Here is a 25544-nt window from a genome sequence, read left to right on the forward strand (position 1 = left end):
CACAGTGTTTAGCATCCAATAAAAAGACTAATAGCCAGTATAAGAAGCAGGAAAATTTGACTCATAACCAGGAGAAAAATCAGTCATAAGCAGGCTTAATAGATGATAGAATTCGCAGACAAGGATATTAAACAGCTACTTCAAGTACAGTTATGTATTGAAAGGAAAATATGAACATGAGAAATCAAAGGTATGAAAAATAAGCCAAATGAAACTTTTAGAGCTAAAAAAAAATTTGATAAGAAAAATTCACTGTATAGAATTAACAGCAGATTAGACACTGCAAGTAAAAGTCAGTGAACCTGAGTATGTAACAGCAGAAAACATTCTTACTAAAGCCACAGACAAAAAAGATAGAAAAAAAAGGAAGAAGCCTCGGTAACTTATGTAACAGTATCAAGAGTATTCTGTCAAGCATTTGGGGAAGAAACAATACTGAGTACACAAGCTTTCAGAAATAGAGAATGAAATGTTTTCTACTGCTTTAATGAGGCCCTGATCCCAAAATTTTATAAAGTCATTACGAGAGAAAAAAACCCTACAGACCAGTTATTCCTCATGAACACAGATGCAAAACTCCTTAAAATATAATCAGATTGAATTATATAAATATATAAATATGATACATATAAAAATGATATTACATCATAATTAGGTAAGATTTCAGGAGTGTAAAGTTGGTTTAACATTCAAAATCAGTAAGTTAATATGAAGAAATTAATTGCATTTCTACTATCAGCAAATAAATGGAGAAGGAAATTTTAATAAATTCCATGTAAAGTAGTGTCACAAAATATTAAATACTTAGAGATAAATCTAGCAAAAGACATACAAGACCTTTACGCTGAAAGTCATAAAATGTTGCTGAGAGAAATTAAAACTTAAATAAATGGAGAGATGTAATAGCGCATTTGTAGATTGGATGTCATAGATCTGTTAAATCTCCCTAAATTGATTTACAGATATAATGGAATCCCATTCATAATATGAACAAACTTTTCTGTACAATTGACAAACTGAATAAATTCCAAAATTTATATGGACATGCAAAGAACCTGCAATATTCAAAGCAACCTTGAAACAAGAAATTTGGAGAACTTCAAGACATTATAAACCTATAGAAATTAGGACAGTGAGTTACTGGCATAAGGATTGACAAATCAGTGGAACAGAATTGATCCAACAACAGAGCCACATTTCCATGGCCTGTGACTTTTGGCAAAGGCATCAAAGCAGTTGAGTGAAGAAATGAAACTTTTAAAACAAATAATGTTGGAAAAATTGGATCCATATGAGGAGAAAAAGGACCTTGACTCCTACTTCACACATTGTATACAAGTTTGAAATGGATCATAGTCCAAATATAAAAGTTAAAACTATGAAGATTTCTAGAAGAAAACCTAGGAGAGTATCTTTTAGACATGGTAGGCAGTGATTTCATAAATAGGACACAGAAACAATATCGTAAAATAAAAAGATTTACAAATTAAACTTCATCAAAATTAAAAACTTTTGCTCATTGAAAGACATCCTTAAGGAAATAAATAGGCATAGATTGGGAGAAAATATTCACAAAGCATTCTGAGAGGGGACTGGTATCCAGAATTAAGAACTTCCATGATTCAGTAATAAAATGAGAACCCAGTTTTTTCCCCCTAAGGATAAAGATTTGAACAGGTACTTCACAAATAAGGAAACATGAATGGTGGCTAGTGGACACCTGAAAAAGTGCTAACACCATTAATGATCAGGAAATGTATATTAATACCACAAGACATCTCTGCATATCCACTATAATGGCTATAGGTAAAAACCCTGACAGCCAAATTTTGGTGAAGATGTGGAGCAGCCAGATCTCCCAGACATTGCTGGTGGAGTGTATTAATAAAATGGTACAACCACTCTGGAAAACATCTGGGAGCGGCCTGTAAACATATGCTTATCCTGTGACCCACCTATTCCACTTCTAAGTATTTACCCAAGGGAAGTGGGAATGAATGGTCCCAAAAGATTTGTATAAGAATGTTGGCTGGGCGCGGTGGCTCACGTCTGTAATCCCAGCACTTTGGGAGGCCAAGGCGGGCGGATCATCTGAGGTCAGGAATTCGAGACCAGCCTGGCCAAGATGGTGAAACCCCGTCTCTACTAAAAGTACAAAAATTAGCTGGGCATGGTGGTGGGTCGCTGTAATCCCAGCTACTCGGGAGGCTGAGGCAGGAGAATCGCTTGAACCCGGGAGGCGGGGGTTGCTGTGAGCTGAAATTGCACCACTGTACTCCAGCCTGGGCGACAAGAGTGACTCGGTCTCAAAAAAAAAAAAAAAAAAAAAAAGGAATGTTTATAGCAGTTTTACTTATAATGGCTGAAAAAATTGGAATCAGCCCAAATGTTTTTCAGCAGTACAGCAGATAAACAAATTGATACAATGGAATATTATCTGGCAATAAAAGAGAAAGAACTACTTTTCTGACTGGCAACATAGATGTATCTCCAGCAAGGAACTTTAATTTTTAATAGTTTAAAAAAACTGGAAAAATAGTTGCTTCTGATGTGGGGGAGGAAAGCGGCACAGGGAGCTTTTTGGGAGTGATGGAAAGGTTCTGTGTCTTCATAGAAATATATATTTCAAGGGTATGTGTATTTGTTAACAAACAGAACTGTACATTCTGGGCCGGGTACAGTAGCTCATGCCTCTAATTCCAGCACTTTGGGAGGCCGAGGTAGGCAGATGACTGGAGGTCAGGAGTTCGAGACCAGCCTGGCCAATACGGTGAAATCCCCGTCTCTACTAAAAATACAAAAAAATTAGCTGAGCGTGGTGGCACATGTCTGTAATCCCAGCTACTCAGGAGACTGAAACAGGAGAATCACTTGAACCCGGGAGGCAGAGGTTGCAGTGAGTCAAGATGGCACCACTGTACTCCAGCCTGGGCAACAGAACTAGACATCTCAAAACAAAAACAAGAAAAACTGTACATTCAGGATTTGTGCATTTCATTGTATGTGAATTTTACCTCAAAAAAATTCTCCCTATAAGGAAATGTGATTACTTAGTAGATATTTGATAACAGTAAGGAATTAGTTTATTTATTTTTATTTTTATTTTTTTTTTGAGATGGAGTCTCGCTCTGTCGCCCAGACTGGAGTGCAGTGGCATGATCTCGGCTCACTACAAGCTCCGCCTCCCGGGTTCATGCCATTCTCTTGCCTCAGCCTCCCAAGTAGCTGGGACTACAGGCGCTCGCCACCATGCCCAGCTAATTTTTTGTATTCTTCATAGAGATGGGGTTTCACCGTGTTAGCCAGGATGGTCTCGATATGGTCTTGCTCTCCTGACCTCGTGATCCACCCGCCTCGGCCTCCCAAAGTGTTGGGATTACAGGCGTGAGCCCCCGCACCTGGCCAGGAATTAGTATTGATTTTTAAAAGTCTGATAATAGTCTTGTGGCTGTATTTTCTAAAAAGCCTAGTTTTTAAAGAGATTCATCCAAAATATTTAAAGATGAAATGGTACGATGCTTGGAATTTACTTCAAAATATTCATGAGGGAGTAGATATGGATGAAATAAAACATATTTGCTTACATATTTATAATTGTTAAAGCTTAATGATGGATGATTTGAGTTTTTAAAAATGTTCTATCAGGGCCGGGCACAGTGACTCATGCCTGTAATCCCAGCACTTTGGGAGGCCGAGGCAGGCAGATCACCTGAGGTCGGGAGTTCAAGACCAGCCTGACCAACATGGCAAAACCCCATCTCTACTAAAAATACAAAATTAGTTGGGTGTGGTGGCACGCGCCTGTAATCCCAGCTACTCAGGAGGCTGAGGCAGGAGAATTGCTTGAACCTGGGAGTTGGAGGTTGCAGTGAGCCAAGATTGTGCCATTGCATTCCAGCCTGGGCAACAGAGTGAGACTCTGTCTCAAAAAAAAAAAAAAAGTTCTATCAGATTTTAAAAATTATTCTGTCTGTCCATCCATCCATCCATCCATCCATCCGCATGTTAGAAAATTTTCATAAAACAAAGTGCAAAAAGACATTATAGATTGTGGTCGTATGTTTAAGTACATACAACCTTCTCCTTGAAATCCAGCACAAAAATATTCTCAAAGGAATGTTAAAAAGTATATACAGATATGTATAAAGACAGTCCGAAATATACTCCAGACTCTTAAATAGTTCTTTTCTTTACTACTTGAATTTCTTTACAATGAGAATGTATTAATTTTGGAACCAGAAAAACAAACGAATTTTTGTAGAAGATTGAACAACAAGACAAGAGGTAAATGAAAGTTTGAGACCATATGATATCAAGTGATTTGAAAATTCTTGGACGAAGAGTATGTCTCAATTAGAGTTTTCAAAAAGGCTTTGATGAAAAATATTTCAACTGGACCTTTCTGAATAGATGGAAATTGTATTTCAGAAAGTTGTTTCTTTCAAGATCTATAATATTTTAAAATTTTTAATTCATCATAATATTTTTTATGCCATATTTTTTCCTCACTTCTTGAGAGACTTAAGTACGTTCAACTTTTAAATTAGACCTGTGTCTCTAATTATAATGTAGTTATTTATTTATTTATTTATTTAGACAGAGTCTTGCTCTGTCACCCAGGCTGGAGTACAATGGTGTGATCTCGGCTTATTGCAAGCTCCGCCTCCCGAGTTCACGCCGTTCTCCTGCCTCAGCTTCCTGAGTACCTGGGACTACAGGCGCCTGCCACCATGCCCGGCTAATTTTTTTGTATTTGCAGTAGAGACAGGGTTTCACTTAAAATTGCTAGCCTTACAATTTCTGTTACCGTTCATTTTGGAAAACTTTTCTGTTAAATCATGCACTTCATATCATTTAATATCAACTCAGATGAATTTATTGAGCACCTGAGTTTGCAATGTAGCAAGTGTTTAGAAGAAGACGTGGTTCTTTCTGTCTTCTGTAAACAGATTATATGCACGTGAAACAACTAGAAAGCTCTTCTGAGGTACCATTATGCAGATGCTGGATAGTATGATACTTAAGGAACACCAGAAAGGTGAAGGGTGATCATGGAGTAGAGAGCATTTACAGTACTTCTTAGCTAATAGATGTTAATGTTCATTATGCTGCAAACTAAACAAATGCTCTGTAGGTTATATATATGTAACTAATAGAGATTATGTTGTAAATGTGTAGAAAAAGGTCTGGAAGGATACATATCAAATATAACTGATTCTATCTTACCTTTTTTTTTTTTTGATTTTTTATTTATTTATTTATTTATTTTTTATTATACTTTTAAGTTCTAGGGTACATGTGCATAACGTGCAGGTTTGTTACATATGTATATTTGTGCCATGTTGGTGTGCTGCACCCATCAACTCGTCAGCACCCATCAATTCATCATTTATATCATGTATAACTCCCCAATGCAATCCCTCCTCTCTCTTACCTTTTAAGGAGAACTGGTAGGGGTGGTCTCATTTTTGTTAGAACTAATAAATATGGTCCATATTCAGTTTATAAAATAGTTGACGGTATCTCACACTTCATTGCACAGCCAACTGAATATTAAGGATTTTTAAAATAATTGAATGTTTATTGAATAGTTTTAAAATAATAAAAATATATATCTATGTATACATATATACACATAATGTGAATTAATAATGACTGTCACTTTTAATGTACAGGTGTATATTAGTCCATTTTCACGCTGCTGATAAAAACATATCCAAGACCAGGCAATTTACAAAAAAAGAAGTTTAATTGTGGTTAGGGCAGCCTCACAATCACAGTGGAAGGTGAAAGACAGGTCTCACATGTCAGCAGACAAGAGAAGACAGCTTGTGCAGGGAAACTACCCTTTTTAAAACCATCAGATCTCATGAGACTTATTCTCACGAGAACAGCACAGGAAAGACTCGCCCCCATGATTCAATTACCTCCCACTAGGTCCCTCCCACAACATATGTGAATTCAAGAAGAGATTTGGGTGGGGACACAGCCGAACCATATCTTTCTGCCCCTAGCCCCTCCTGAATCTCATGTCCTCACATTTCAAAACCACTCATGCCTTCCTAACAGTCCCCCAAAGTCTTAACTCATTTCAGCATTAACTCAAAAGTCCATCCAAAGTGTCATCCAAGACAAGGCAAGTCCCTTCTGCCTATGAACCTGTAAAATCAAAAGCAGGTTAGTTACTTCCTGGATACAATGAAGGTACAGGCATTGGGTAAATAATAGCCATTCCAAAAGGGAGACATTGGCCAAAACAAAGGGGCTACAGGCCCCATGCAAGTCCAAAATCCAGAGGGGCAGTCAATTCTTAAAGCTCCAAAATGATCTCCTTTGACTCCATGTCTCACCTCCAAGTCATGCTGATGCAAAAGATGGGCTCCCACAGCCTTGGGCAGCTCCGCGTCTGTAGCTTTGCAGGATGTAGCCGCCTCATGGCTGCTTTCAGGGGCTGGCATTGAGTGTCTGTGGCTTTTCCAGGTGGACTGTGCAAGCTGTCAGTGGATCTATCATTCTGGGGTATGGAGGGCAGTGGCCCTCTGCTCACAGCTCCGCTAGGTGGTGCCCCAGTAGGGATTCTGTGTGGGGGCCCTGACCCCACATTTCTCTTAAGCACTGCCCTAGCAGAGGTTGTCCATGAGAGTCCCGCCCTTGTAGCAAACTTCTGCCTGGGCATCCAGGTGTTTCCCATATATCCTCTGAGATTTCCAAACCTTACTTCTTGACTTCTGTGCACCCACAGGCCCAACACCACGTCGAAGCTGCCATGGCTTGGGGCTTCCACCTTCTAAAGCAATAGCTGGAGCTGTACCTTGGCCCTTTTAGTCACAGCTGGAGCAGCTGGGATGCAAGGCACTAAGTTCCCAGACTGCACACAGCAGAGGGACCCTAGGCCCAGCCCACAAAACCACTTTTTCTTCCTAAACCTCCAGGCCTGTGATTCAAAGAGCTGCCACAAAGGTCTCTGACATGTCCTAGAGACATGTTCCCCCTTTTCTTGGTGATGAACATTCAGCTCCTCATTACTTACGCAAATTTCTGCAGCCGGCTTGAATTTCTCCTCAGAATATGGGATTTTCTTTTCTATTGAATTATAAGGCTGCAAATTTTTGAAACTTTTATGCTGTTTCCATTTTAAAAGTAAATGCCTGGGCTGGGCATGGTGGCTCATGCCTGTAATCCCAGCACTTTGGGAGGCTGAGGTGGGTGGATCATGAGGTGAAGAAATCGAGACCATCCTGGCCAACATGGTGAAACCCCGTCTCTACTAAAAATACAAAAATTAACTGGGAGTGGTGGTGCTTGCCTATATTCCCAGTTACTTGGGAGTCTGAGGCAGGGTAATCGCTTGAACCTGGGAGGCAGAGGTTGTAGTAAGCCAAGATCGTGCCACTGCACTCCAGCCTGGCAACAGTGAGACTTTGCCTCAAAAAAAAAACAAAAAACAAAAAAACTGAATTCCTTTAATAGCACACAAATCACCTCTTGAATGCTTTGCTGCTTAGAAATTTCTCCCGCTAGACACTCTAAAGCATCTCTCTCAAGTTCAAAGTTCCACAAATCTCTAGGGCAGGGGCAAAATGCTACCAGTCTCTTTGATTAAAACATAACAAGAGTCACCTTTGCTGCAGTTTCCAACAAGTTCCTCATTTCCATCTGAGACCACCTCAGCCTGGACTTTATTGTCCATGTCGCTGTCAGCATTTTGGGCAGAGTCATTCAACAAGTCTGTAGGAAATTCCAAACTTTCTCACGTTTTCCTATCTTTTTCTGAACCCTCCAAACTGTTCCAACCCCTGCCTGTTACCCAGTTCCAAAGTTGATTCCACATTTTCGGGTATATAGAGCAGCACCCCACTCTGCTGGTACCAATTTACTGTATTATTCTGTTTTCATGTTGCTGATAAAGACATACCCAAGACTGGGCAATTTACAAAAAAAAAAGAAGTTTAATGGACTTACAATTTCACATGGCTAGGGAAGCCTCACAATCATGGCAGAAGGTGAAAGGCACGTACACGTGGTGGCAAGACAAGAGAAGAGAGCTTGTGCAAGGAAACTCCTTTTTTTAAAACCATCAGATCTCATAAGACGTATTCACTAGCACAAGAACAGCAAGGGAAAGACCTGCCCCCATGATTCAGTTACCTCCTACCAGGTCCCACAACATGTGGGAATTGAAGATGAGATTTGGGTGGGGACACAGCCAAACCATAACAGGGTGTAAGAGAGTTATATCTTCCTTTGAATTTACTCTTATTCTCTTAGTTTAATTCCCTGAAAAATCATGTATATTTTAGGTGGTTTGCTCCCTTTTCCCATGGAATCCATTGGTAAAAGCTTATAATATTCTGTGTATTTAGGAATAATTTCTGTGTATTTAGGATAGGATTTCCAATATTAAGACCTAAAAATATATTTGTATTAATATTTTCAAGTTTGTTTAATCTCTATTTTTTTATTAGAAAAAATGTTTCTATTAAATTTCTTGGAACCTAAGGGAAACGTCATCTATGAAGAAGTCATTATCTAGAAACTTTACTTATCTGATTATTTGATATGATGCTGAAAAAAGGAAAAGCCTCAGATTAATCAACTAAAATTACATAGGGAATTCACTCAGAGACTTTGTATTTTTATCAAATAGTTCTAATAAGGTAGTCTTATGATGTGACTTCTAGATTCACATCAGATTTGGATGGAAAGAACTTAATAGGGACAAGCATAATGCTATTGAGAAGTTCCAGTGGATAACTCTTTAACAAAGGACAAAACTTTAAAAACCACCTAAGTGGAAATGAAAGAAAGAAGGAAGAAATGATGAAGGCAAGTGAGACAGAGGAGAGCGAGTAAGAAAGGAAGGAAAGAAAAGAATGTGATATATAATTCCTGTGCATGGTTTTGCAGCTTTAATAGAAATGTATGTGCCCATATACAATATATATAGTTTAAAGTTTTTATTATCTTTTACTTGTACAGCTATGCAAGTTATTCTTCCTGTAAAAAGTCAAATATTACAGGCTACCTTAATTTTTGCCTCTCTTCAGAGATATAAACATAGTTACATGCTTGTTCTTTTTAACCTTTTTTGTGCTTTACATTATATCTAGTTTATAAAAACTACAAAGCATAAGTTCTGTACTGTACATACTGTTCCTAACTTGCTTTTTTCTCTTCTTCTACTTAATGGTATGTCTAGGAGCTTTATCCGTGTCAGTATAGAAAGCTCTTCTCTAACCCTATTTTTTTAACCTACTGTAGAAGTAATATATGGTTTATCATTTATTTTGTCATTCCCAATTGATGGATTTTTTTTAGGTTGCTTTCATGTTTCTCATCTTTATAAACAATGGTGTTTTGAACCCCTTTGAGTTCATCTTTATTTTTCTAAGGTAAGTGCTAGAAACCAGAATTGCTGGGCCATTGGACATGCATATGTTGAGTGTTTCTTTGTCATTGTCAGCCTGCACCCTCCACAGTGGCTTTACCATATTATACTCTCCATCTTGCTAATGATTATTCACCTTTTTTTCTTCTTCTTCATAGGGTTTACTAGCATTGGGCATCCGTAAGTCTGTTCAAACACCAGATCCTTCTCATCCGTAAGGACATTGCCTTATTTTGTTTTTGTTTGTTTTGGCAATAAGTCATTGAAATAACTAAATTTCAGAAATCTCCTGCCATTTATGTACCTGCAGTTTGTTAAAGATTTGGTCATTTCTTCCACTATAGTATCTAAAATGCAGAACTTACCACTGTGTCAAAGTAAATTCAAGGTATAATTTCAAAATGGAGTTTAAGTTATTTTTATGCTTTGTAGCACAGCATGGAGATCTTGTTTTCTCCATATTTGATAATAATAAAGCACATATTTTGATCTTAGAAGTCTGTTTTATTTTGGTCCAAGGAAACATATATTCTAGATTTAGACTCATAGGCTGCCCAATCTAAAATTTTGATGGTAACTTCTATTACATACACACGTATTTTAATCTTCCTGTTGTGATTTGGAAATAGTATTTTGTGAATATATCAGAATTATTTATTTGTAAAGTGAGTATACTTTTTAGAATGTATTATTTTGAATCATAGCCATTATTTGATACAGAGATTTTTTTCTATTGCTTCTGTTAACATAACCTCTTTTGAATTCCACAAGCATCATTTTAAGACTAGCTTCAGTAATATAATTTGATAAATCTTAAGGCCAAAAATGCACTTTTATTTCTGTAAAGGAGTCTACCTCTGTTCTTTAGAAATGCCTTTCTTTTCTTGAAAGCAATACTACTGTTTTCCTATAAATAATATATTTGAATGTTTTGTAACTATCAATAAGCTGGTATAGAGAATAGCTCTCTAGTGTGTTAATTACACATCATTACAGTATTTTACCATCTTAAGAAAAAATTTTTTTTTCTTCGCAAGTTTTATATACAAAAGATTTAAAAACAGAAGGTACAAATTTTACATTTTCGGTTGTGAAGATTTCTTCTCAAGGTATTTTTATAGTCTACTTTAGTGCTGCCCAACAGAATTTTCTGCAATGATGAAAATATTTTATATCTGTCCAGTATGGTAGTAGCTGACTACATGTAACTATTGAGCACGTGAAATATGGCCAGTACAACTGAAGAACTAAATTTTAAACTATATTTAGTTTTAATTTATTTAAATTTAAATTGCCACATGTGGCTTGTGGCTCGTCATATTGGACAGTTTAGATCTATATAATTAAAATTTTCAATAAGAAGTTAATAATTCCTTGAAATCACCTAAAGTGTAAGTAATACCATTTATTTTAGATCTTAATTTACTTTAACGTAAATATATATTCTATATTACTTTGGGAGGAAACTTTAGAAGAAAGTAAATTTTTCTGAGTGAGCTGATTGTCACATTGTCACATCTATAAACTGGGAATTACTTCCATGGCAGGATTACATCTTTGCGAAAAGGAATTCCAAGAGCAGTTTGATTAAGAATTCTTGTTTAAAGCTGGGTGCAGTGGCTTACACCTGTAATCCCAGCACTTTGGGAGGCTGTGGCAGGTGGATTACCTAAGGTCGGGAGTTCGAGACCAGCCTGACCAACATGGAGAAACCCCATCTCTATTAAAAATACGAAAAATTAGCTGGGCGTGGTGGCACATGCCTGTAATTCCAGCTACTCAGAAGGCTGAGGCAGGAGAGTTGCTTGAACCCAGGAGACAGAGGTTGCAGTGAGCCAAGATCGCGGCATTGCACTCCAGCCTGTGCAACAAGAATAAAACTCTGTCTCAAAAAAAAAAAAAAAAAAAAAAAAAAAAGGCGGGTGCAGTGGCCCACGCCTGTAATCCCAGCACTTTGGGAGGCCGAGGTGGGCAGATCGCTTGAGGTTCGGAGTTCGAGACCAGCCTGACCAACATGGAGAATCCCCGTCTCTACTAAAAATACAAAATTAGCTGGGCGTGCTGGCGCATGCCTGTAATCCCAGCTACTTGGGAGACTGAGGTGGGAGAATCGCGGAGGTTGCAGTGAGCCAAGATCACACCATTGCACTCCCGCCTGGGCAACAAGAGCGAAACTCCATCTCAAAAAAAAAAAAAAGAATTCTTGTTTAAATTTGTATTTCTCAGAAGAGTCCCACTCAGTTTGGGTTTGGGACTAAATTTTCCAGGAAATATTTTTATTAATGAGTGATTCTTTTCCTCCTCTAGTATGTTATTAATATATTTTTGAACACCTTTAATACTAAGTATTGTGTCAGAACTTACAATAATACAAAATAATATACATATTGATAAAGCATGCTTGAAAAATAATTAAGATTTTAACATCATGAAAACACCCAGAAAACTGAAGATCTTAGTTCTAGTAATAGTTGAAAGTTGCTGTGTGCTAACCCGTTCAGAACCAGCAATAAATTATGTGTTGTAAACTTCTGTATCCAGCATCAAATTATAGGTAATATAAATCATAGACTGGCTGCACAAAAAGATGGAAATATTCAATTAGAAGCTACATTACAGGGAAATTTAAATGTTACCCTGTTCATTAAACATCTGAATGCATTTTTTAAAAGATTAATTTTACCAGGATCTGTGGTACACAATAGTAAAGTAGCTCTCTAAATCAAAATAAGCTATTTGGAAAAGAGATCAGAAAAAAGCTGAATTAGATGGTATTCACTTTATTTTTATGTATTTTCAAAGATCTTACAGGTTTTTTCCACTTTCCATATTGCTTTTCAAGTTTGGCACTTAACATCTTACTGAAATATAAAATGATAACATCTTGATATTCTTAGTCTTTTTCATTTTCCTATTAAGGTCAATATTTTAAAAGAAACCATTTGTATTTCTTGTGAACTATATTCTTTTCTATTTTTCAGGTACGGATTTTCAAATATGCGCTATATTTCTTCGCTAATTAGTGGTGTTGGTATTTTCATGATGGGTGCGGGACTATCTTGGTACCATGGAGTCATGGGATTGCTTCATCCTCAACCAATAGAATCCCTTCTATGGGTAATCCTCTTTTTTTCTCCTCAATTTTGATGTCTTTATGACTTAGTGATTGTGTACAGTAGAAGGCCTTTGTCATATTGGTGTTAAAGAAGGGGAATGACATATACCTTCTTGACTATGTAATATAGGATTATGTATCTGTAGTTTATTTTTTAGAACGTGACTGGACATAACCTCTAAATCCATAAGATTCAATGATGTTGAACAGGATCTCTGTAGGTACCGATTATCAAGCCCTGTTCCTTGGTTAAAATCTTGGGCAGTTCCATTAATTTCTCCAGTTACTGTTGAAGAACAAGAAAACCTCTGTTCACTTTTGGTCCCAAGAATAATCTCATTTCAGTAATTAAAATATCCAGACCCATGTAATTGTCTTAAGTTGGAACTATATTTAAAGTTAAAGTTTCTATTTTCCCTCATCCTGGGCTTCCTTCAGGTAGGAAGCCTGCACTGGGGGAATGGGAGGATAGCAGGGTGATCACCCGTATGATCCCCTCTAGGGCTTCTGCTCCTCTCTCCTATTCCCTAGGCAGTGTTGAAGGTTGGGATAGGGGATTAAAAACATACTACTTTACTGAGTACAATGTTATTTTGCATTGGTTTCCTCTGGCCTTTGTAGATGTTTAAAGCTGTCTTTTTTTTTTTTTCTTGGGTACTTCTTGGAGATTACCCTGCTTGGCTGCTCTGGCTATGGCTGCCCAAATTGGTCACATAGCATACCCTCTCAGCTTCTGCATCTCATGGTGTAGTTCCAGACAGTGCTGAAGTGGTCTTGCATTTGGAAAGAATGCCCTTTGAGCAGTTGATCTCCTTATGAAAGACTCCTAGGGACCTGTGTGTTAAAACAGACATGTTTAACACACTTTCTGTGGGAGTACAGGTTTTTTCTCAAGCACAGTGATCTACTCTGCTGGTACAGCCAGTATCAGTTAGTAGGCTTGCATATGGATGTATCACTCAGGTATTCATCAGACAGTTTGCTGTGATATCCGATATCCAGGGTACACACATCAACAGCTTTCACCAAAGAAATCTTCATTTTTGGCCTCCTCAATTTCAACTTTTCTTATGTTGTCTAGAGGATGCGGACTAGAATGTAGTCTAGTGGGTAGAGGCCCCAGGTTTGGGCTACCTTCTGTGCAAGGCCTGAATAGATGGTATAACACCTCCTTTTGGATTGCGGGGATACTTGCACCTATTTTCTTCTCTATTTTGGGTTGTAGTCAGAACTAGACAGAATCATTCTGTCTAGTTTTTTAATATATTGTTATATCATGCAAATCTACTTAATAACAAGCCCATTAAACTAGGCTTATTTGTTATTCTTTAGTTTTCTATAGTTTTAATTGACTAGTTTCTTACCATAATACATTTCATATCATTAAAAGAAAGAAATGTATTTCCTCCATTCTGAAAAGATTTGGCCACTTTGTGGGTACTTCTTTGTCCTAGCATTCTTCTAATTTGTTCAGTGTCACTTTATAGAGGCAAAGCAGTCTCTGGAGTTAGAGATTAGGTAATTAGTTAAATTTTCAGTTGTGTATAAGTTTTAAAACTTCTAAAAGCTCTTGTGCCTTTCAGTAACTAAATGGGGTTTCCATTAGACTATCGCCCTTTTTAAAATAGTGTTGGACTATGTTCAAAGTTTTCAGATCTCTATTTTAGGAAAGCCTAGGGTTCTAAACATTGTTGAAAATTCTGTAGATGTTTGGTTTGAATTTCATTAAAATAAAATTAAAAAAATGTGTTGCTAGGTTAACTTTTTTTTTTTTTTTTTTTTTTTTTTTTAAACACACCCCAGGCTAAAGCTTTTCTTACCATCTTTAATTGAAGAGTGTCCTGGAATTGCAGGGAATGTGGTGTTACCAAAAAACCAAAAATTGGTTACTGTTTGTAACTACTTACCTTTCTGAATCAGGATTTTCTTGGTGTTAGGCATCCAAGCAAAATCTAGAAGTTACTTGAGTTTGGATGTGGATCTTACTGTATCTGTTGTCTAGAACCTCTGATATCAAATATTTGAGTTCATATCTCATTGTCCTCATTTGAGTTGTTTTCCATGAGTAACCTTATTGTCTGGCTTAGATTTGAATTCATGTTTTTGTTTTAGACATTACGGACTTTCTGTATGAACAATTGTGATGGGAAGTACTTAATTTATGCTTTGTTTTAATATTTCTTTTCTAGGCATATTGTATTTTAGCAGGATCATTAGTATCTGAAGGAGGTATGTGCTGTCACAAAGTATGTCTCTATTCTTAATATAGTAATATGTATTCAACTGTTCATATTAGAGTTTGCTAAGTTCTGTTGATTAAAGAAAAGTAAGTGTGGGAATAGTCATCTAAGCTTTCTCTACTTTTAGGGAGTAAAGTCTTTGTATGATGTACTGTGGTTGTTTCTGTAATGGATAGCTGTGGGGGTGTGTGTAAGTGCGCCCTGCCATGGGATGGCATCCTGGCCAGGGCTCGTTTCTTCTTGTGTCCTGAGCTGCTAGGATAGGCTCAAGTAGGTGACAGTCAGATAGATGCAGGACAATAACTGATGTGGCATGAAAGTGCTTAGCAAGCCCACCATATTTGTGGTTATTTTTAAACTATGTGGTGGTAAGAGGTGTTCCTTACAATTTTCACTTTGTAAACGTTATTCCTTGATTGAACCCAATACCACTACTGTTGCCGTTACTTGCTGATTCACTAAAAATTGGATAAATAATTATTTTACTTATTTTAAAGGGAAAGTATGTTTCGTTTTTGAGTATCATAATACTCAAAACATTTGAAAGCGAATATAAAAAGCATAACTAAACTGAACTTTAACAAATTTGCACTTAAGAGTGTTCATCAGAAGAAGCCAGGCTCTTGTGATACAAATATTTCAACGTTTTTGAAATACACAGCTATAGCAGTATGATGACAGAGAACTGCTAATATCAGTATAAAACTGCCTGATTCACTGCTGTGCTCATGTTTACTTCTGAAACATTGTAACTTTCTGTGTATGATGTTCCCTTCATCTATTTTTAAAATTAAGATTATTTTTTATTGACAGATCCTAACTGTATATGTTTATGGGGCCCCTCATCTTTGAAAGTCTGTAAAATGGTTATAACACCACCTGTCTCAAAAGATTGGGAGGCTCAAAAATGATTGTGGTTAGTGTGGTGCTGCCAAATAGCAGCTCTTCAATAAACTAAAGCTGTTGTTATTAGTAATTGTATTTAATTATTATGGTTTAGAATTATGGGGTTCATTTTATTATAATGATTAATTGATAACAACTAATTAACATAGAACTTTTCCTTATTGCCAACCCTAGTTTTAAAATGTTGTGCTTATTTGTTTATCTTTTGAGATGCCATCTTTAAAGTTTGGAGGCATGAAGTTTCTGTCTTGCTGATATGAATGCTTTTCTTTTAGCAACACTTCTTGTTGCTGTAAATGAGCTTCGTAGGAATGCTCGGGCCAAAGGAATGACATTTTACAAGTATGGTATGTATTTTAGAAACCAGGTGTTTATTTCACCTCCCTTATTTGCTTAAAATTACTTAATACTGTTATTGCTTTGTTCCTAATAGATATGTACAAAACATGTCTAAATATCATCCCTATGTGGCTCCTACATATCTTTCAGCCCTTATTAAAAAGAAAAGTAGTGTAGAAATTTGAACATGGATACTTTATATTTGGATTTGACTTAAGTGAACTAAGGTATTGCTTTATATGGTTAAATAACTTGAGAAAGTAATTTAACTTTATGTATCAGTTATTGTTGACATTTAAGCCAAGAAATTATGTTTGCATTGAACAAGGTTTTTTTTTTTTTTTTTTTTTTTTTTGAGACGGGGTCTCGCTCTGCCACCCAGGCTGGAGTGCAATGGCCGGATCTCAGCTCACTGCAAGCCCCGCCTCCTGGGTTTATGCCATTCTCCTGCCTCAGCCTCCCAAGTAGCTGGGACTACAGGCGCCCACCACGTCGCCCGGCTAGTTTTTTTGTATTTTTTTTTTAGTAGAGACGGGGTTTCACCGTGTTAGCCAGGATGGTCTCGATCTCCTGACCTCGTGATCTGCCTGTCTCAGCCTCCCAAAGTGCTGGGATTACAGGCTTGAGCCACAGCGCCCGGCCTGAACAAGGTTTTTAAAATCATAATCTCTCATACACTTTTATCTTAATTTATATCTTGATTTTAAATGGATACTTATTAAAATGTTACCTGGTAAGATCAAGTTAAAATTTTAGAAATTTATTTTTCTTGTCTCTTCCCCAATGACTAAGTAATGGAAAGTCGTGATCCTAGTACAAATGTGATATTATTGGAGGATACTGCTGCAGTCTTGGGAGTTATAATAGCTGCCACTTGCATGGGCCTTACTTCTATAACAGGTAAATATTTCTTAAATTACAGGTGATTTGTCCTACTTAAATAATTCTCTAATATGTGGGAATTTTCTCTTATATCATTGAATAATATTAAACCAATAAATTGTTAAATATTAATTCCATACTAATCACTGACTTGTATAAGATTTGGTCAGCAGAAGTATTCAGGTTTATTTGAATTAAAAATGTCTCTAAATTAGAAATAAGGCTATTTGTAGAGGATTTCTGTAATGCTGTAAGTCTTTCTAGCTGTGACTTTAAAAATTGTGCAGTCACTGTGAACTTTTTATTTACCTATAAAAGTGTGGATAATATTTGCCTTGGTAACCTCATAGGTTTATTAAGAAAAGATGAATTTTAATAAACTCTAAAGTTCCAAACAAATATACATAGATCCTAAAATAACATTGTTTTGTTCAACTTGATTTTGTTATAATGTTGTTGCGAACAATAACAATTCCTAACTGAGGCCACCATCTCTGTGGAGTTTGTTCATTCTCCCTTTACCTGCGTGGGTTTTCTTTGGACACTCCGACTACCTCCCACATCACAATGCTGTGCATGGTCAGTGAACTGGGGTGTCTAAATAGTCCCATTCTGAGTGAGTGTGGGGGTGTGTGTAAGTGTGGCCTGCCATGGGATGGCATCCTGGCCAGGTCTGGTTCCTTCTTGTGTCATGAGCTGCTAGGATAGGCTCAAGTAGGTGATAGCCAGACAGATAGAGGACAATAACTGATGTATGAAAGCGCTCAGCAAGCCCCCATGGTTGTGGTTGTTTGTTTTTGAATTATGTGGTGGTAATAGGTGTTCCTTACAATTTTCACTTTGCAAACTTTATTCTTTGATTTAACCCACCACCACCACTATTGCCGATACTCACTGATTCACCAAAAATTGGGTAAATACTTATTTTACATAGTTTTCATTAATTCTTTAAAATGTACTTATAGCCCACATTTATTTTGGTGTTCAATATTAGACATGTTTTGGGTCTTAGAAGTTGAGTAATGTTTTTGTGACCAGAAATATGCCATAGGAACTTAACTCTTTTTTTTTTTTTTTTTTTTTTTTTGAGACGGAATTTTGCTCTTGTTGCCTAGGCTGGAGTGCAATGGCGCGATCTCGGCTCACTGCAACCTCCACCTCCCGGGTTGAAGCGATTCTCCTGCCTCAGCCTCGCGAGTAGCTGGGATTACAGGCATGCGCCACCACACCCAGCTAGTTTTGTATTTTTAGTAGAAACGGGTTTTCTCCATATTGGTCAGGCTGATCTGAAACTCCCGACCTCGGGTGATCCTCCCACCTTGGCCTTCCAAAGTGTTGGGATTACAGGCATGAGCCACTGCGCCCCGCCAGACCTCAACTGTTGTTTGTATTGGTTAGCTTATGGTAAAATTGGTTTTGTCATATGTTGTTCCCTATAAAGTCGCAGTTCTAAGAAACTATTGACAACATAAATGAGGACTTACCATATATTGTGGCTCTTGTTCATTTGTCTTTTTCCACCCTTAATGCCAATAATAACTACTGTTGCCTTCCTCTTTCTTTAAGTTGGTTCTGTCCTCATTTTGGTAGCTAATTAAGTGTTTTGAGGGCCAATACAATACAGGTAAATGAAAAGACAGAAATTCTATTTTATTTTTATTTTCTAAAACAAAGAACCATTTAGCATGAAAAGACTCAATTTATGAAGTTGGAATTCTCTTGGAAAGGAACTTCTTCCATTCTTCTGTATTTGTCCTTACATATTTAAAATAATTTTAGGTGACAAGCTTCCACAATTCTGCAGGGTTTCTTCAAATAGTCTGAAATATGAATACTTCTTTCTCATTCTGAGTGTGCATTTTAAGACCAAACCAGCATTCTCTGATGTTTATTGTGATCCAAAATATTTGTAAAAGTATTGATTGCTTTTCTGGTTGACCATTTAGTTTTAGACTGTTTTTGAACATAAATTACTAGCAAAATTTTAGGCTTGAGAAAAGTGTGACTTGATGCAGAATTCAACTTTGAATAATTTATTTTCTTTTACATAATAACAGAAACCAGTCAGATCAAACTTACAAAACTATGTAATGTATTTTACATGAATTAAATTTTTCTTAATTAGCTAATTTATTCAAATTAAATAACATGCCAAGACATAAAAGTTTTCTTTAAAAAGGTATTTTCTTTCAGCTAATATTCCTGTGATTTCTGTAAGAGTACATGAATGTATATATTTAAATAAAAATAACTTTAAATTTGGATTTCTAAAGAGCAGTATTTGATTTTGAGCTCTATAATTACAAAACTTCTAATGGATAATGTTTTACAAGTGGATCATTTTTAACACTTAGTATAGATAAACGAGTTTGCTTTTTAGTGTTATAGCTTAGCAAAATATATGTTTTGTCAAGCATTAAAGAGTTAAATATATTGATGACATTTCATCTTTGGAATAAAAAGACTTGTAGTCATAAAAGCCGTGTGTAAAATTTATTATAAAGATTTAAAATGTATTTATTGGTGTCTGTTATATAAATATTACTTATACATTCATAGATGATAAATCAGCCTTTCTCATTGGTTCTGGGAGAGAAGCCCTGACAACCTAAGGCAAATATTAGAATCAGAATCACCTGCAGGGCTTGGGGAAACACAGAATGCTGAAACCCACATCCAGAATTTTTTATTCAGAGGCCTGAAATGAGGTCTGAGAATCTGCTTTTCTACCAAGTTTTCAAGTGATGCTGCTGGTCCAGGAACCACACTTTGAGAAGTACCACATTGAGGCACCTACGGCATGTAATGAATTAAGTTCTTTCCTTTGTATCTAGAATGATACTAGCTATATATCATCCTTGGTTGGATGAGAAGAGAGTCACCCATATGATTTTCTGTAGGGCTTAATTCTCTTACAGAACATTAGTAGGAAGAAGACACAGAAAATGGTTTCTTTCAGCTTTTGATTTTACTGTTATTTTGTCTGTCTGGTGTAGGAAAAGTGCTACTGATACATCTAAAAGAAATGGACTCCTCATTATGTCATTTTTTTGTATTGGTGTGTCTGTGCTCAGAAACTTCACATATGTAATGACAGGTACAAGTAGATCTTAATTATGTCACATAATGCTCTTATGGAAGCAAGTTGTAGCATCCTCATTTTGTAGTATATTAAAATATATTAAAACTATTAGGAGTCATTAAAGGAAGTAATTAAAGAAATTAGGAATAAATTTCAAGTGCCTTGATTTCCGGTTCTGGTTCTTTGCTCTCTATAAAGTTCACTGAAATAATATAAAATGTTAATTTACTGATTTTTTTTATGTGCTTTATTTAGGCAATCCACTGTATGACAGCCTAGGTTCTTTGGGTGTGGGCACCTTATTAGGCGTGGTCTCAGCATTCCTCATCTACACTAACACAGAAGCACTCTTAGGGCGGTCCATCCAGCCAGAACAAGTACAACGGCTCACTGAACTCCTGGAGAATGACCCATCAGTAAGGTCAGCCTTATTCCAGTAATCCTGTTAAGGCTTACAAAAACATATTTAAAAACAGAAATGCTTTGTTTGTAAATACTTCCAGAGGAAGTTTTGGATTCCTGGTCTTCAGAACTTTTTAGTCTGTAACTTTTCAGAATTATAATCCTGGAAGGAAAAAGGAATACACTTAGGAAACTCCTTGTAAGTTTCCTTTTAAATTTTCTATACTTCTAATTTTTAGAATAAGGAACAGTAAGTTGATATAATGAGGATAGAAGTTTGCAAAGTAGTTGTCTTCTTTTTTTATTTATTTTTTTATTATTATACTTTAAGTTCTAGGGTACATGTGCACAATGTGCAGGTTTGTTACATATGTATACATGTTCCATGTTGGTGTGCTGCACCCATTAACTCGTCATTTACATTAGGTATATCCCCCAATGCTATCCCTCTCCCTCGACCCCATGACAGGCCCCAGTGTGTCATGTTTCCCTTCCTGTGTCCAAGGGTTCTCTTTGTTCAATTCCCACCTATGAGTGAGAACATGCGGTGTTTGGTTTTCTGTCCTTGCGATAGTTTGCTGAGAATGATGGTTTCCAGCTTCATCCATGTCCCTACAGAGGACATGAACTCATCCTTTTTTATGGCTGCATAGTATTCCATGGTGTATATGTGCCACATTTTCTTAATCCAGTCTATCATTGATGGACATGTGGGGTGTTTCCAAATCTTTGCTATTGTGAATAGTGCCACAGTAAACATATGGGTGCATGTGTCTTTATAGCAGCATGACTTATAATCCTTTGGGTATATACCCCATAATGGGATGGCTGGGTTAAATGGTATTTCTAGTTTTAGATCCTTGAGGAATCGCCACCCTGTCTTCCACAATGGTTGAACTAGTTTACGGTCCCACCAACAGTGTAAAAGTGTTCTTATTTCTCCACATCCTCTCCAGCACCTGTCGTTTCCTGACTTTTTAATGATTGCCATTCTAACTGGTGTGAGATGGTATCTCATTGTGGTTTTGATTTGCATTTCTCTGATGGCGAGTGATGATGAGCATTTTTTCATGTGTCTGTTGGCTGCATAAATGTCTTCTTTTGAGAAGTGTCTGTTCATATCCTTTACCCACTTTTTGATGGAGTTGTTTTTTTCTTGTAAATTTGTTTGAGTTCTTTGTAGATTTTGGATATTAGCCCTTTGTCAGATGAGAAGATTGCAAAAGTTTTCTCCCATTCTGTAGGTTGCCTGTTCACTCTGATGGTAGTTTCTTTTGCCGTGCAGAAGCTCTTTAGTTTAATTAGATCCCATTTGTCAATTTTGGCTTTTGTTCTCATTGCTTTTGGTGTTTTAGACATGAAGTCCTTGCCCATGCCTATGTCCTGAATGTATTGCTTAGGTTTTCTAGGGTTTTTATGGTTTTAGGTCTAACATTTAAGTCTTTAATCCATCTTGAATTAATTTTTGCATACGGTGTAAGGAAGGGATCCAGTTTCAGCTTTCTACATATGGCTAGCCAGTTTTCCTGGCACCATTTATTAAATAGGGAATCCTTTCCCCATTTCTTGTTTTTGTCAGGTTTGTCAAAGATCAGATGTTCGTAGATGTGTGGTATTATTTCTGAGGACTCTGTTCTGTTCCATTGGTCTATATCTCTGTTTTGGTACCAGTACCATGTTGTTTTGATTACTGTAGCCTTGTAGTATAGTTTGAAGTCAGGTAGCATGATGCCTCCTGCTTTGTTCTTTTGGCTTAGGATTGTCTTGGCAATGCGGGCTCTTTTTTGGTTCCATATGAACTTTAGTTTTTTCCAATTCTGTTAAGAAAGTCATTGGTAGCTTGGTGGGATGGCATTGAATCTTTAAAGTAGTTGTCTTCTTAATGTGGAAATACTTAATATGGAACCTGTAGAGTTGCCTTATATTTGCATTGCAATTACAAATTTAAAAAGATTTTTGTTCATTGAGAAATGATTACCAAATTAAATATAATTTATATTTATTTTGAAAATAGATTTTGTTTTAACTTATTTTTAAATATTTTTCTTATAATCTTTCTCTTTTAAATTTTTAAAACTAAAGATTGGAGACTTAGGAGATAATCAGAAGAAGAGATATAGAATTCTAATAGTGCTTTTCAGTGAAATTCCAGCAGCATTGTGGTTTTATAATGAAATGAAAGAACAAATCTTTAAAAACCCAGTTTTCTACTAACTTGTTATATATTTTTTCAAACTTTAAAATAAGATTTTTTGGTGTGTTATACTTGAAATCTTTAAGTTAAATCTTTTAAAAATGACCTGCGTATCTGAATTAGTAAAACATATTAATGATTACTAGATTTATATTCTGCGCCCTATATGTTTAATCTAGAAAAGTAACTATCTCATTGGAACAAGATTAGAAATTGAGAGATGGGCACAGTGGCACACGCCTATAGTTCCAGTTACTTGGGAGGCTGAGGCAGGAGGATCACTTGAGGCCAAGAGTTTGAGGCTAGTGTGCAATGACCATGTCTGATCATGTCTGTGAATAGCCACTTACTGCACTGTAGCCTGGGCAGCATAGCAAAACCCTGTCTCTTAAAAAAAAAAAAAAAAGATTAGAAGTTGAGCATTCTGAAAATCAGTATTAGATTTAGTAACATAATGTGAGATAATCCAAATTAATATCCTTTCCTTGTGATGTTTTTGTCTCGTTTTGGTATTAAGATAATACTGGCTTCAGAGAATGAGTTGGAAAATGTTCTCTCCTATTTTTTTGGAAGAGTTTGTGAATAATTGATGTCAGCTTCTTTAAATGGTAGAATTCAACTATCTGGATGTGTTGCTGTGTGGGTAGTTTTTTGATTCGTAATTCTGTCTCTTGTTATGGATATGTTCAGATTGTCTATTTCTTCTTGACTTCGTTTAAGTAGCTTGTATTCTAGGAATTTGTCTTTTACTTCTAATTTACCTAATTTGTTGGTATACAGCTATTTATAATATTCCTTTGTAATCCATTTTATTTCTTTAGTTTTGGTACAGATGTCTCATCTTTCATTTCTGTAATTTGAATCTTCTCTTTTCTTCATCAGTTTAGCGAAAGGTTTGTTCATTTTCTTGATCTTTCTAAAGAACCAGCTTTTGGTTTAATTGACTTTCTCTGTTGTTTTTCTATTTTCTTTTTCATGAATTTCTGCTTTAATCTTTATTATTTTTTTCATCTGCTTGCTTTTGGTTTAGTTTGCTCTTTTTCCAGTTTCTTAAGGTTAAGCTTTTAAGTTGATGTTTCTTCTTTCTTAAAATAGACAATTACAGCTACAAATTTTCCTTTAAATGTTGCTTTCTCTGCATTCCATACATTTCCATATATTGTGCCATCTTCATTCATCTAATAGTATTTTCTAATTTTTTTTTATTCTTTTCAGTTATTTAGGAAAGTATGTTACTTAATTTTTACGTAGTTGTGAGTTGCACAGATTTCTTTCCATTATTGATTTATTATTTTGTTCTATTGTGGTCAAAGAACATATTTTATATTATTTCTGTCCTTTTAAATTAACTGAGGGTTTGTTTTATGGCCTTACATATAGTCTTGGATAATATTCATATGCACTTGAGAAGAATATATATTCTGCTGTTGTTGTATAGAGTGTTCTGTACATGGTTGTTAGGTTTAATTGGTTTATAGTGACTTCAATTTCCCTAATTATCTTTCTTGCTCTATTGTTCTATCCTTTTTTTTAATGGAGTTTTGTTCTTGTTGCCCAGGCTGGAGTGCAGTGGCACAATCTTGACTCACTGCAACCTCTGCCTCCCAGGTTCAAGTGATTCTCCTGCCTCACCCTCCCAAGTAGCTAGGATTACAGGTGCTTGCCACCATGCCCAGCTAATTTTTGTATTTTTAGTAGAGACGAGGTTTCACCACTGGCCATGTTGGCCAGGCTGGTCTCAAACTCCGGAGAGACGAGGTTTCATCACTGGCCATTTGGCCAGGCTGATTTCAAACTCCTGACCTCAGGTGATCCACCTGCCTCGGCCTCCCAAAGTGCTAGGTGTGAGCACTGCACCCGGCCTGTATCCATTATTGAAAGTATTGAAGCCTGTAGTTATTGTTGTTGTATTATCTGTTTCTCCCTTCATTTCTTCTCAGTTTTGGCATCATATATTTTGGTGTTCTGTTGTTGGTACAAACATGTTTATAATTTTGCATATATTGTTTAATAAGTAGTGTCTAAAAAAGAGCTATAAACTGAAAGACCAGCAAATTCGAAATTTTCTGGAAGAGTGAAAATCTGTGGTTTCAATTATTGGAAAAAATACGTTAGTAATCCAGAAAATTCATACAATTTTTTAAACAGTATATTAGTTACCTACTGCTGTGTGACAGATTGGCTCAAAACTTAGTTGTTTAAACAACATATTGTCATCTTATAGTTTCTGTGAGTCAGGAGTCAGGGCACAGCTTATCTGGGTCTTCGACTTCAGGGTTTCTCACAGACTGTAATCAAGGTGTTGACTGGAATTACAGCCATCTCCTGGGGAAGGGGCTGCTTCTAACCTTACTCACATGATTGTTGGCAAGATTTACCTCCTTGCCAAATGGGCCTCTTCAGCATGGCAGCTTGCTTAATCAAAGAGTGTAAGCTGATGAAGCAATAGAGAGTGAGTGTGAACAAGACAAAAGTCACAGATGAGTCACCTGATCTTGGAAATGATATCTTTGCCATATTTGGTAGGATATAGCCCACATTCAGGGAGTGGGGGTCACAGAAGGGCTTGTGTATAGACGCAAGGATTAATCATTGGGAGCCCTCCAAACAGTTATCTGTCTGTTGTTAGTTATATGTAAGAACATAAGGAAAAAGTATATCTAAATATATTTATTAGTTGCTATTTACATACCAGCCAAATAATGAAATGTATTAATACTCTGTGAAAACTAAAGTAAAAATGATTTTTTAAAATGAATAAATATGTTCTGTGAGTTACCACGAGAGGAAATAAAAAAAAGAATAAATGATACAGCCTCTTGCGGCCAATCTGAACAAGTTTTGTTTTAACTTGAGCACATGTAACTTTATAAATATTAAAACATTAATTCTTATTTCACCCTTGATGGTTGATTAAAATATAGGTTCTTTATATGGATAAAAAATTTTGGACTCAGTGTTTAGTAACTTGCTCAGGATTGCTCAGAAATTAGGGT

At 36.3% G+C, this 25544-nt stretch overlaps 1 protein-coding gene across 1 annotated transcript in view; it reads left to right on the forward strand.

Moving 5' to 3' along the window:
* The window catches only part of SLC30A9 (solute carrier family 30 member 9), a 106614-nt gene that overhangs the window by 68243 nt on the left and 12827 nt on the right, over positions 1–25544 (forward strand). The window contains exons 10-15 of the mRNA XM_010384874.2: positions 9547–9602; positions 12370–12505; positions 14693–14732; positions 15925–15996; positions 16781–16888; positions 20208–20373. Of these exons, the coding sequence (XP_010383176.1) occupies positions 9547–9602; positions 12370–12505; positions 14693–14732; positions 15925–15996; positions 16781–16888; positions 20208–20373 (578 nt within the window). The remainder of the gene's footprint in view (positions 1–9546; positions 9603–12369; positions 12506–14692; positions 14733–15924; positions 15997–16780; positions 16889–20207; positions 20374–25544) is intronic.

This window comes from Rhinopithecus roxellana, chromosome 2 (genome assembly GCF_007565055.1).
Source record: "Rhinopithecus roxellana isolate Shanxi Qingling chromosome 2, ASM756505v1, whole genome shotgun sequence".
Lineage (NCBI taxonomy): Eukaryota > Metazoa > Chordata > Mammalia > Primates > Cercopithecidae > Rhinopithecus > Rhinopithecus roxellana.